This window comes from Lontra canadensis, unplaced genomic scaffold (assembly GCF_010015895.1).
Source record: "Lontra canadensis isolate GAN:19392208 unplaced genomic scaffold, GSC_riverotter_1.0 scaffold2, whole genome shotgun sequence".
Lineage (NCBI taxonomy): Eukaryota > Metazoa > Chordata > Mammalia > Carnivora > Mustelidae > Lontra > Lontra canadensis.
In genome coordinates, this window is record NW_022630996.1 from 33,741,542 (window position 1) to 33,755,346 (window position 13,805).

General features: G+C 41.4%; 1 protein-coding gene across 1 annotated transcript in view; it reads left to right on the plus strand.

The window, feature by feature from the left end:
• The window catches only part of AOAH (acyloxyacyl hydrolase), a 158,448-nt gene that overhangs the window by 34,032 nt on the left and 110,611 nt on the right, over positions 1 to 13,805 (plus strand). Inside the window, exon 4 of the mRNA XM_032871529.1 lies at positions 6,286 to 6,385. Coding sequence (XP_032727420.1) covers positions 6,286 to 6,385 — 100 coding nt within the window. The remainder of the gene's footprint in view (positions 1 to 6,285; positions 6,386 to 13,805) is intronic.

The following is a 13,805-nucleotide window of genomic DNA, read 5'->3' on the forward strand; positions in this document are numbered from 1 at the left end:
AGCTAGGTAGCCTAGAGTGGCAGAATATTAAGGACAAGAGGAACTTAAAATCATATAGTCCACAGTGGTCATGAGTGCTTGGTCATGCTCTGCACATGCCTCTATCAACATGTACCTCACTTTGTTATGGTAAATGATTTCTAATGACCCCAGACTGTGAGTATTTGGAAGGCAGGAACACTTTCTTTTTAACTCATACTTCTATTACTGTCCCTGCCTCCTAACTGGATTCTAGGCTTCTAGATCTGCCCATTGGCCTGCAAGCTGACAGTCCACATACTGGCTGGCCAGTATCTTTTAAATGCCAACTAACATGGCATAAACATGAAATTCTTCAGTCTTCATGCCTTTTGCATTCCTTAGTGACATACACAGGGCTATTTATAAATCAGTCCCTGAGGACGTTTTCAGATTTATCCTTCCGTACTCCAAACCACTTGTAATTCTCCACACACACACCAAATGTTTTGGCCTCAGGACATTTGCACAAGATGTTTGCCCTGCTTGATGCATCTGAAACCCCTAACCCAGACAAATTCTACTTCTTTAGACCTCAGCTCTAGGGTCACTTCCTCTGGAAGCTTTCTTGACCCTCTGCAGACTAAGACAGACATGTCAACTGTTGCCACCACCACCACCACACACACACACACACACACACACACTCTCTCTCTCTCTCTCTCTCACTCACTCCTAGGACCCTGTGCAAACCCCTGGCACAGCACTTACCCCACCTTTGTGTAAAAGTGTGGACTTTTCTGAGTCGCTAACTAGATTGAAAGCCTTATGAGAGCAAAATGCTGAATATGTGGAAGGAAGGAAGGAAGGAAAGAAGGAAAGGGAAGGAAGGAAGGAAAGGGAGGGAGGGAGGGAAGGAAGGAAAGAGGAGGGGAGGGAGGGAAGGAGGAAGGAAGGGAGAGAAGGAGGGGAAGAAAGAGAAGGCTTTGAATCTTCAGGGCTTGGTGATATATTTGAGTCTTCAGTATATACTGAAGGTCTTTCATAAATGCTTGCTTAATTAATTATTTTAAAAGAACAAAAGTATCACTACAGATGAGCTAGGAGCTATGACTAGACTACTCCAAAGAAATAGGTTAGAACATATTAAATGAGAAAAGGAAAAACTTTTTAGCCTATTCATTGAATCTGCTTATATACCTAGTATAAGCCAAGTGCTCTGGGGGAAATGTCAGCTTGACCAGAGAGGTTCTGCTGGGCCTAGATCAGGGAACCAGAAAGGTAGGTGGGAAAAAGTCACAGAAGCTAAAGAGGGAAGGGCATGCGGATACCCAAAAGGGGGAGCCAGAGATTACCTGCCACGTGTGCTGGGAACAAAAGGGCTGTGGCCTGGGTTGGTTGAGAAACCCATTCCTCTTCTGTAGCTGCCTGGAGAGTGGCGAGTACAGGAGACATTTAAGCACAAGGATCAGAAAGGACAGATAGACACTATACTAGGTACTGCAGATGTGAACTGTACAAGGGACAGTCCCCACCTCAAATGACAACAAATGAACACAAGGTGTTAGAGAAGAATGGTGCCAGCAAACCACCAAAAGAGGACCACACCCTTAGTAGGTGTTGGGGAGGGGAGGACATTTTTCCCTGTGAGATGACTCAAAGTACTAAGATGACAAATTCTCATTAGTATGGGCTGGGCCATTTGAAGAAAGACAAATGTAGTAAGTCATCGCTCTTAATGGTTCAGTCCACCATTAGTTTGATTTGTGAGTAATTTTCCAGTACTCAAACTAGTTGTTTGCTGATAGAGATTTCTTCTCTTAGAGTGTGCTCTTCTTAAACTTGTTTTAATCAATCACATATAGTTTTGGGTTGTTATAGATGCTGAAAATGACAACCTTATGATTTAGTTCTACCTGAATTTCAGACTTCCAGTATTAAATGTGTTTCCTAACCCAGAGGACATCCCTCCTCATTATTTCATACCAGTCAGTTCTCAATGATTCATGAACTAATTATTCAGCAATTACATTTCCTTCCTATTGGCAAGCCACAGGATGTTTTTGGGAAATGGGACACCTGAGCATTCAGATATTCCTCCAAGAACCTGGGTTGTGCAGGGAGGGACTACTTCCAGGAACAGCCAATCTTAACCAATGTCAGGACCTCCTCTACTTGGTTTTGACTTCCATCGTGCCATTTGTTGCCATAGCAAGGCTGATGTTTGTCTTCTGTACATCTCACCTTGCTTCCTGGGATTTATTTATGCTTGCCTCTAAATCTCAAGCCCTTGTATTCCAAACCTAGGAACGCTCAGAGATCAGGAGAGGCCTAAACTACTAACATTTTTTAGAAGAAAATGTATAACAGGGTTTATAATATAGTACACCTTAAATGTAATTAATGTATTGTTTAGACACCCAAAATACAAAGCAATATCTGTGCCATTCACAAGATAATTACAGCAGTACCCCCTTATCCAGAGGGGGTACATTCCAAGGCCCCCCAGTGGATGCCTGAAACCAGACAGTACTGAACTATATATACTATTTTTTGCTCTACATACATCCTTGTGATAAAGTTTAATTTATAAATTAGGCATAGGAAATAATTAACAAAAATAATAAAATAGAACAATTATAACAATACACTGTAATTTAAGTTATGTAAATGTGGTCTCTGTCTCTCTTTCTCTCTGAAAGTATTTATTGCACTGTACTCACCCTTGTGATGATGTGAGATGATAAAATGCCTACATGTTGAAATGAAGGGAGTTGGATGACAAGGCATTGTGATGTAGAGTTAGGCTACTTTTTTTTTTTTTCCATTATGTCCAGTTAGCCAGCATATAGTACATCACAAGTTTTTGTTGTAGTGTTCAACAATTCATTAGTTGCATATAACACCCAGTGCTCATCCCAACACAGGCCCTCCTTAATACCCATCACCCAGGGATGCCTGGGTGGCTCAGTCAGTTAAGCAACTGCCTTCAGCTCAGGTCATGATCCCATGAGCAAGGAGCCTGCTTCTCCCTCTGCCTGCCACTCTCCCTGCTTATCCTCTCTCTCTACAAAGAAATAAATAAAATCATTGGGAAAAAAAAAAAACTATCACCCAGTTACCCCTCCCCCTCCCACCCCTTCCCTTCTGCAACCCTCAGTTTGTTTCCTAGAGTCCAGAGTCTCTCATGGTTTGTCTCCCTCTCTGATTTCTTACCATTCAGTTTTTCCTTCCTTCCTTTCCCTGTGGTCCTCCATGCTATTCCTTATGTTCCACATATGAGTGAAACCATATGATAATTTTCTTTCTCTGTTTGACTTATTTCACTCAGCATAATCCCCTCCTGTTCTATCCATGTCAGTGCAAATGGTGGTTATTAATCCTTTAATTAATCCTGATGGCTGAGTAATATTCCATTGTATATATGTACCACATCTTCGTTATCCATTGTTTGTTGAAGGGTATCTCAGTTCCTTCCATAATTTGGCTATTGTGGACATTGCTGCTACAAATATTGGGGTGCTTGTGCTATTCTTGACCTTCAGATAATATGTTAGAAGGAGAATCATCAGCCCCCAGACCACATTTGACCACTGGTCACTGAAACTATGGAAATCAAAATCACAGATAAGAGGAGGACTACTATACAAGATTTAGGGAAATTAATAAATTAATAACGTGCTATGGGTGTGGTCCAGAAATGGGATAAAAGTATTAAGTTGCATGAGGAAGATCTTTCAGTGCTGTGAGTATATTTCTGTGACTATATATTAATATTTAAACTTTCTTTGAAAGTGATGTCAAGGTCTAAATTTGAGAGCTTTCATGTGTGGAAGGTCCTGTCCTTACTCCCTGCCATAGGCTGTTACTCTCACTGTCTGTTAACCCTGACCTTGCTCTCTTCTTTTGATTTATGGTGATGATCATCCTCATTGACTTCATTCTACTATGATCCTAATTAAACTTGTTAATTAGCTCTGCCAAATGTGTTAATGCCTCCTTCCCCACCACCCCTATTCCCCCACCACATGCCTCATTCCTCCACACCTCTGTACCAGTAAGGGTAGTAAAAGGAAGTGAACTAAAATGTGACTATTTTGGTCTTTTTGCTGCTATAGGAAAACAATATTGGGTGGGGATGGTTATTAAGAATTTGGAGATTTCTGGGGCACCTGGGTGGCTCAGTGGGTTAAAGCCTCTGCCTTCAGCTCAGGTCATGATCCCAGGGTCCTGGGATGGAGCCCCGCATCAGGCTCTCCCCTCAGCGGGGAGCCTGCTTCCTCCTCTCTCTCTCTGTCTGTCTCTCTGCCTACTTGTGATCTCTGTCAAATAAATAAATAAAATCTTTAAAAGAAAAAAAGAATTTTGAGATTTCCTAAGGATTTCACATTTTATGAGTCACTTGAGCTTTCTGTCCCATGGCTGGTGAAGAGCACACGTGCTACTTCTTTGCCACACATTGGCACTTCTTTGCATCTTGTACATTCTAGTGGTCCTACGCTTCTCTGGATTTATGAGGCTCAGCATTTTCTATTCTTGTCTGAAGGACCATTTCTCACTTTTAGTCTTTTGATGATGAAGCTCTGACTTTAGAGGACTCTGGGAAGAATACCACATACCTAGTTCTCTACTCCTATTCCTCAGCATAGAGACCATCAGCCTCACTCTCTGACTGTGGGGACCCCATTACCAGTCCAGTGATCAAGTTCACTTACTTGAAATTGTGCTCTACTTGCAGAGAAAATGAATAGGTCTTGGATATCATATGATTAGTTAGTGGTCCTGGATTACCACAGATGGGATATTGGCTGTAGGTTAAAAAAAAAAAAAAGGTTAAGCAGAGCTCTATTTATCACCCTCCTGAGCCCACTAAATATTATACCCCCATAAAGACAGCAGTCATCAGTTAAATAAATGAACCATTGAGAACAGATGTATGAAAACAGCTACCCTCTCCTGATTTACTGACCCTTAGTAGACATTAGTTTGCTGATAGACTTTATCTGCCATATACAGCTTGCCCCACAACTTAGAAGATGTGGCCTCCTTTTCTACTTTAAGTTACCTTTCCCTCCACCTCTCACGAAGGAGCCCTGGGGCCAAGCAGATGACTCTTTTTCCCTCTTAACTCAGTGGCTCAAAAAAATTAAGACACCATCTTGCCAGGCCTCAGACAGAGATAGCATCAGGATTTGGAAGCCACCAGGAACACAGAGGCATATTCTCCCCAGGTTTCCTCACTGCAGATACTGGGTTCCTACCCCTGTACCCCATCCTAGAGATTAGCTTTCCAACTGCTATTCCACATGGCAGAAGATGACATTACAGTCTCAAGTCACGATGGCTCCTGTTATTCTGGGAACAGCCCAGAATGAAGTTGAAATCTTTAGTACTAATTCTAAATTTCCATAAGAGAGAATCTGTCTGATCCTGCTTGTCTAATGTCATCCGATGAGGTCAATCAACTGGCCAAGAGATAGGGAGTACAAACACAGTTGCCGGGAACCTGCCCCTATAAGGTGAAGGGGGACAGTTAAATGATCATGTGAGCTGAGAAGAAAATCTAGATCTGTTTTTCTGAGATTAGTCTAGGGTATGACCAACCTATATTTATGGATGCTTTTCATTGTTTTGGTTTGGGTTGGGTTGGGCTTGAATCAGTGATTTACTTGGAAAATGATACTCTATTTCTTTCTTCGTTTGAAGCAGCACATTGTTCTCATTCTTCTTGGTAAGAAGAGTTTGGGGAGTGTCAGGTAGGAAATGGATATGGAAGGTTTGTTTAAGCCCCTTCAAACTAGATATAAACCAAAATGTTTGAAGAACACTTTCCTTGCACCATCCTTGGGTGGGGGGAAGTCAACTATATTGTATTTTATTCTAAAATAAATATATTTATTTTAAAGGGAAAGAAATTTGGATTATGCCTAAAAATAATTTTAGGTGTTTAAGGCTTTATCACACATGATTTTTTGCTATAAGTCCTAGCAAACTTTAAAATATTATTTCCACCAAATTATAACCCCCGTTCATTTTTCCTTTTCCAGTTTTATTTGTGGCTTCTCCTGAAAAGAATCACAGTGCCCATGTGAGAGGCTGACCACAGCTCAGTGCTGTCCGTGCCCCTTTTCCACCCCCAGGACCTTCTTCTACATAGAGGAGAGAACAACACGGCAGGAGATGGTTGTGATCTGGCAGCTACATGGGGCTGGACTCAAACACCATGCTAGAATCCATTCTGGGGATTTACCTTCCTTTGAAATAAGCTCTATTTCCTAATGCCAGAGAGATCTTAACTAGCCTTTGTTTTGTCCCATTTCCCTCCAGGCTTAGCGCAGATATGAATGCTGATGTGGTGTGTCATACCCTGGAGTTTTGTAAGCAGGACCCCGGCCAACCATTGTGTCATTTCTATCCGCTTCCCAAGGTGAGTGCGTTTTCACTACGAATATCAGATTATAGTGACATGCAAGCCCTTTGAAAATGTTGTAAAGGGAGGTTCAGCTTTGTGGGCCCAGTGGTTTGGGAACAGAGAGAGGCAAGATGACTTTTTCAATTACATCGTGTCAAATAATATTGCCCAGTTTTAACCCAGACCCTTCCCCCCGCCCACCATGCTGCCAAAGAATGTCTTTTCTATTTAACTATCATAGACTATAATCTAGAACTGGGCTTGCATTAAGTGGGAAATCTAATCAGCCAAGAAGAGAAGAGGTTAAATTTCTTTCTAACGTTTAAAAATCAAGCAGGTCACTTTTATAGCAAGATAAACTCATCCAGTTTGCTCAGGACTTTCCTGGGGTAAGTCCTGAAAGTCCCACGTCCTGGGAAAACCTGAGCTGTTGGTCACTCTGGTCCGACCTTTACTGTTCTCACCAGTAAAATTGGTATAGTTAAATGCCTAAAATACCTCCTTCATAGGTTTGCTATAGGAAGTAAGTGAGCTAAGGCACCCAAAATGCTCAGCACAATCCCTGCTACATAAAGAAGTCTTAATAAAAGTGGTAGTCAGTATCATTATTATCAGTATCATTATTATTCAGAGATAGCTCTTCAGAACACCCTGTGTGCATTGTATCACGTTGGACAATTTTCAGTTGGAATGCAGTAGACAGGACTGCAAATGTTGACAAAATTCTCAGCTCACATTCTGGGTGAGAGTATAATATTAGATCTAATTAGGCTTCAAAATACTGAATTTTCAGAAGCTTCCTATAAAAATAAAAGAAAATATAAAAGAAAAGAAAATTCTATGCCTCCTATTTGAGCATTGTAGTTTTTCTGTGTATGACACAATAGGTTTATGTTTCATATGTAATTTCCTTTTTATTCTCATTGAAATAAATTCAGTTTAACACTTTGTGGCCTAACCAGTGAACGTGATGCTGCTGACTGACAGCATTAAACATCATCAGCCTGTCCCCCGGAGAAGGAAGAAAAAGGTGCAAATACCTAGAGTATGAGCACATGCCATGCTTCCTAAGTGACTGACCACATGCCAATTACATGTCCTCGAAATCTACCTGAGAAGCTTTGGAATCCACTAGTTTCTAGAAGGGATAGGCATTTTTAATTAAAAAAAATTTCTTTTTCATATGTTCAAATAGCATGTGAATATGGTATCATAGTAATTCACTATTTGATAACGCACAGAGGAAACGTGTCTCTATGTATAAAGGCAGGTGATAGGGGTTTTTCGTCATTTCCTTAAATAACATCACGTTATATATACATCACACTCACAGTTATATATAGTCACAAAATGTTCAACTTTAAACTATCCCATGTAAAATGACATTTCTTTATTTTCATACCCTATGCAGTTTATACTCAGAATACCATTTCCTTGTCTTCCCATCATGACACCCTTTGTAGCTCCTCACTCAGAATGGCTCCAGCCGTCCTAGCTGGCTCGGAGTGGATGGGAAGATTTCACCCTAGAAATGTTCAGGCCATGCTCGCTGCTCAGCTCGACGTTCCCCCAGTTGCTGTTCTGGACCTTGACCCACCTTCTCAAATCCCCCTCACCAGCCTTCCTCCCTGCAAGTGCCCCAGACAAGAGGGGCAGTTGGTGCAAACATGAACAGCTTCTCTCTCCCGCCTCCAAGATTTCTTTAATAGCAACAACTGATACTTACTGAGGACTCACTGTCCTATATGGTGCTGTGCTTACCTGTCACCTTATTTAGTCCCGCAGATAACCCAGGATGGAGGCACCATCCCTTTTTTAATGTCACAGAAACTGGGGTAAAGGGGTTATGTAACGTACTGAAGGTCACTCCCTTAGGAAAGAACAGAGCTGGGATTCGTATCCCTAGCCTGCTGAGAGCAGTTGGTTAATCTCTTATCCATTGTCAATCTTTCTGAAAATCCTCCCCAGGTTGTCTCTTTGCATCAGTCTGCAGAATTTCCACCACCACAAATAACCAATGTCAAACTCTTGGATGTTTTCCTTTTAATTTTTAAATTAATTATTATTATATTGATTTTTTGAGAGTTATGATAACATATATGTAATTTCTTACCCTACTTTGCCCCCTTAACATTACACTTTGAGCATGTATTTTTTTAATGGTATATATCAGACCTTTTCATTGCTGTGGCACACCTGCAAAGCAGATGTGAATTAGTGGGTAGAATTACCTACCTACTAAAGATGTAAATAATTTCCAGTCTGTTGTTAGAAGCCTCCCCCATGACTCTCCCAGTCAATACCTACCCCTCAGTATAGCCACTGTTCTAAAGTCTATCACCACAGATTAGTTCATGCATATAAAGTTCTGTTCTTGAATGTCATATAGATGGAATCATACAACATGGTCTTTTCCATGTCTGGCTTCTTTTGCCTGTGAGGGTCATTGTGTTTTGTGTGTGTGACGGTATCACCACATGAAGGATTCCCACAATCATCCTTTGTTGTCACTTCTGCTCTAGCTTCCCAGTTAGTCCAACCAAATTCTGCTCTTGCCTGCTTTCCAAAAAATTCTCCACATTGATGCCAGAAAGGCCCTTCTGTAAGGTAAATTTGATCTTGAACTCCACCTCAGTGCCTTGATGTGGAAATCAGTTTCTCCCTCATCCTTCAGCTGGGTGAGCTTCCCGTCCTTCAGATCTCAGCTCATGTGTTGCTTCTTCAGGGAGTGCATCTTTGACTCGTCCCATATACCTCTCTTGTCGAAGCTCTTATAGGTCCCTCCACAGAACCTGCCTTGTTTTAAATGATAGACCTAGGTGATTGTCTGTCCATCTCTCCCACTATGCTGTCACCTCCAGGAGGACTTGGCCTTGGTCGCCACTGTACACCCAATGCCTAGGTTGCCTCACACATAACAGAGACATATTTGTTGAATGAATAAAGTGCCTCTAGCTTATCCTTTGCATCGCTGATGGAAATTCTGATTACCCTTATTTCATGGACACATTAGTTTTCCCAGTGCCTATCTCTGTGTCCAGCTTACGATCTCTATATTGCCTACCCAGTTAGGTATACATTTTCACTTAGCATTTCAGGATTCTCAAAAAGCCTTCCTGGACTTCCATGGTTCTACTTGGGTACCCCCTGCTGCAGCCAAAATAGAGTGATTGGCTCTTCCTTGAGCTCACCTTAATCTTCCCACCTCTGTGCCCTTGTTCTCAATCATTCCTTCCATCCAGGATGCCCTGTCATTACCAGGCCCATCCTTTGCGCTCACGTCTCTGTCACTTTCTCTGTAGGATAATTCCTAATCCTCTCCGCAAAATATTAACTCTGTTCTCCACCAACATCTTAAATACCTTTTGAAGTGCTATTATGTGCCAGTGTTGTTCTAAATGCTTTATGTACATGAATCATTTAATCTTATGAATAGGTATTGTTGTTGTCCACATGTTATAAGTGAGGAAAGTATAGCACAGAGATATTAAAATATTAAGTTTACATAGATTTTCTTATTAAGATGTAAGCTTATCAAGGTGACAGGTCTGTGTCTTGCCATCTTTGTTGCCTCCATTGTGCCAGGCACGTGTTTGGTGTCTGGATAATATACCAGCACTGCCCTTGACATGTGTGATCTCATGTAACAGTGCTCCTAGGGGGTGGGGGTTATTTTACAGGAGAAGAAATTGAGACTAGGAGAAGTTAAGAGATTACAAAGCTAGTAAGTGGCAATAAGAGGATTCAGCCCCAGGTCTGTTTGTCTTTAAAGCCCAAGTTCTACCCCACTGTGCTCTAAGCCTCACTTGCTACTCCTGGGTTATGGTTACTTCTATAATTGAACCACCGATCCTGGGTCAGTAATTCCTCACAAATGGGACTCTACACCCTCAGTGTCCTGCTTTGCATGTGTTTCCGATTCTGGTGAAATACAAATAATATGACACGAGCCATTGCCCCTGTGAAATGCATGCTGCAGGGTGGAGAGAAGAAGAGGGTCCTTCTGCTCCAGGGCTCTGGTGGGCAGAACCCAGCAGTGCAGAGCAATGGGGTCTGACCGCAGTAGGAACAGAAGTAAAAGTTTAGGGACCTGAATAAACTGCCTAGTCATCATCTACGGCACAGTTGACATTCCAAGCCCACTTTTTGCCCATCTTTTAGTTGCAGCTCATATCCTTACCTACCATGTGCTCAGAATGACAGAGCGTCATCCATGATTAACTGAAGCAAGAAACAGTCTACAGTGTTCAGTTGGCACCAGCCGGGGGTGGGGGGTGGGGAAGGAGGACGAGACAGAATAGGAAAGGAACAGAAAGAAGAGAATTGCAGACTGCATTGTAAAGACCACCCAGGTGGTTTTTTGTTACCGACTTTGAGGGTATTGTTTATACCCCACTCCGATCTCATTTGCATACAAAACTAGGCAGCACCTGCTGTGTGAATGCGTGTGCACGTGCACTCTTGCAAATGTGCACACATGTGCCCGAGCAGCACTCTGACCCTGAAAATTGAATGTGGTTCTTCCACGTGTTCTGTGTCTTTATTAGATCAGTGCTAAACAGCACCCATCGGGCCAGGAGTGGAGCCTCCTTGGCTTTACGCCGCTCCCTCTGGGCACACCCTGTAACTTGGAACAGATGCCCTTCCTAACCACCCCTGGGGCTGCAGGGACATGCTACATTCACAGACATCTCAAAGGCATAGTCAAGACCTACTTGACACCACTTTGATCCACATTAAAAGAGAATTATATTCAGAGCATGTGCTCTACTGCAGATAGATTCTCCTCATTTCCCTGGGGCCTCCAACCCATTTAAAGGGCTGGGAGGCAGAGGGAGGGGGGAGTGGAGAATTAATTTGCTCTAAGAGCCTATTCTACCAGTTGTGCTTATTCAGTGTAAACATCACGGGTAGGAGAAGGGGCCTTAAGCAAAGGAAGAGAGGTAGCCAGATGTGAGTTCTATATGGGAAAGGAAACATAAACATATTTATCACTGGATGAGGCAGAGTGCAAGGGAGGCTGGAAATGGAGACAAGGGGCAGATTGGAAGGGCTTCCAGTGCCAAAGAGTCATTCAAATACTGGAGTGAAAATTCAGCATGTTTTGGTATTTATTTCACGTAACAAATTTTAAGTACTTGAAATCAGTAAAACAGACTATTTAATACATTTCAAATACAAAAATTCATAAAACAGAAGTAAAATGCAAATATACTGAAATATACATTAAATGTATTCTAATATAAAAATAAAAATTGGGGCGCATGGGTGGCTCAGTGGGTTAAAGCTTCTGTCTTCAGCTCAGGTCATGATCTCAGGGTCCTGGGATCAAGCCCCGCATCAGGCTCTCTGCTTAGCGAGGAGCCTGCCTCCCCTTCTCTCTCTGCCTGTCTCTCTGCCTACTTGTGATTTCTGTCTGTCAAATAAATAAATAAAATCTTTAAAAAAATAAAAATAAAAATTACTTCAAAGAAGCACTACATAAAATAAAGTATAATGGGGGTTAAATATGAAATGAAATGACGATCTTCTTTTAAGTCATCTTAGTCTAGCATTGAGGTCATCCTTGAACTATGAAGAACTTCCCAGTTATTTCTCATTTGTCTTCATCTTCTTATCTCATCTTACATAAATGGTGATTCTAATGCAGGTACCATATTAATATCAATTTTGAAAAGTATTTCAGAAAAATAGTAAACTGCTGTGAGGGGACCCGTTGCCTGAGGAAAGCAATCCAGACTTTGAAATGGCTTTTCCCGAGTGAATCTGATTGCTACAGGAACCCGAAGCTCTCCAAGGCTGAGTGTGTGGGAGTGTATGCATACACAGGGAACTCGTGCTTTCTTGGGACCCAAATTACCACAAAGCTGACATAAAAAGGCTTGGGAAGGAGTAAGTTTGTACTCTTTTTATGAGAAAATGTCATGCAACAAATTCTTGCTGTTCAGCTGAGAGATAAATAAGTTCTCAGGAACTTACTTTCGTTTTTTAAACATTAAGTGTAAAATAAAATATCTAGCATCTCTTCGAATATCTCAGGTAGTAAAGTTCAGGAAAAATTACAAGTGGACAGGAAATTGAACATTTTCTAAAATGCATGGATCACTCCATTTTGTTCTGGACAGTCAGCTGGGCCCTTCTGTTCTGAAGGATGAGCTGGGCTCTGTGCACAGTGCTTTCAGATGTGCGAGCTATTCTTACCCCAAGGGTTTTCAATGAGTTCTGTTTTGTCCAATATGGTGTGTGTGTGTATGGGGGTAAATTTCTCTACTCCATCTCTGTTTAATAAGACCCAAGTCTCTAAAGTTCTCCTTTGTCCTCTCAACATTGTAATGATGACTTGTCTTTTTTATGAGAAAATAAAAATGGATTCAGGGCTCTCCATTAAACAGAATCTGTATTCAAACATGGAAGAAAAAAATTACTTCCTCTGTCATCATCACTATACTGGAGCCTCCGTGGCTACTGTCATGGACAATTCTAGCAAAATAGTAGCTCAAACCTAAACTAAATAGAAACCGCTCTTCCCATTTGGTCATCTGGTCAACCCCTTCAGCTCGTATTTGCTCTTCCCCTTTTTCCACCCTAACTCTGTACAGTATGTGAGTGTTTTCTCCCATATCCAAGCTTAGGGGCAAACAAATCATTACATAATACCCAAGTTTGTGATCATCAGAGTTTCAGGTTGAGGAAATTTCCTTCTTGAATGATGGCTGATCTTCAGCTGTGACTTGGCAAACTGATTAAAAAATCAGGTGTTACTTGTGAAGGGAACATACATTCCAGGAAGAATAACCTACAATTTTGGACCATTGTTTTGGTACTTCCTCAGTATTCTGGAAGAGTTAATAAAGTTTCCCACTTTATAAACCCATGTTTGTCCCTAGAAGGTAACCATATCTTTATTAACTGGGACCAGAAATGGCACTAGGGTCAGAAGTGTCTTGGGTGAAATTGATAGGCTTTTAAGGCAGAGACAGTCATTCTTTTATTCCCACAATAGACCTGTTCTAGGCTCTTTTTGTGTGACAGGCACACATTAGGGCTGAATGATAAAAGGCAATGGCAAACACAATTTGAGTTGTTATACCTGTACCAAAAGCTGGCCTATGTACTTGTCATACAGCATTTAAAGTCCTTCCACACAATTGCAAGCTTATTCTGTTATCCTAATTTTACAGGTGGGAAATCAAAATCCAGATAAGTTGCTGGATGTGGAGTTGTTTATTTGACAATGTTTGTAAAGTTCCTGTTTAAACATCTCAGGAAATTTTGAACAATGAGATAAATGACAGGGCGATATAGCCTTCTAGATGTGCAAAGTCAGCTGAAAAGGAAACAAAATATACTGCCTAAAAATAAACCCAGGTGCATTGGAGACTCTTGTTTTTGATAAAAGCAGCATTTCAAATCAGTGGTACAATACTGGTTTATT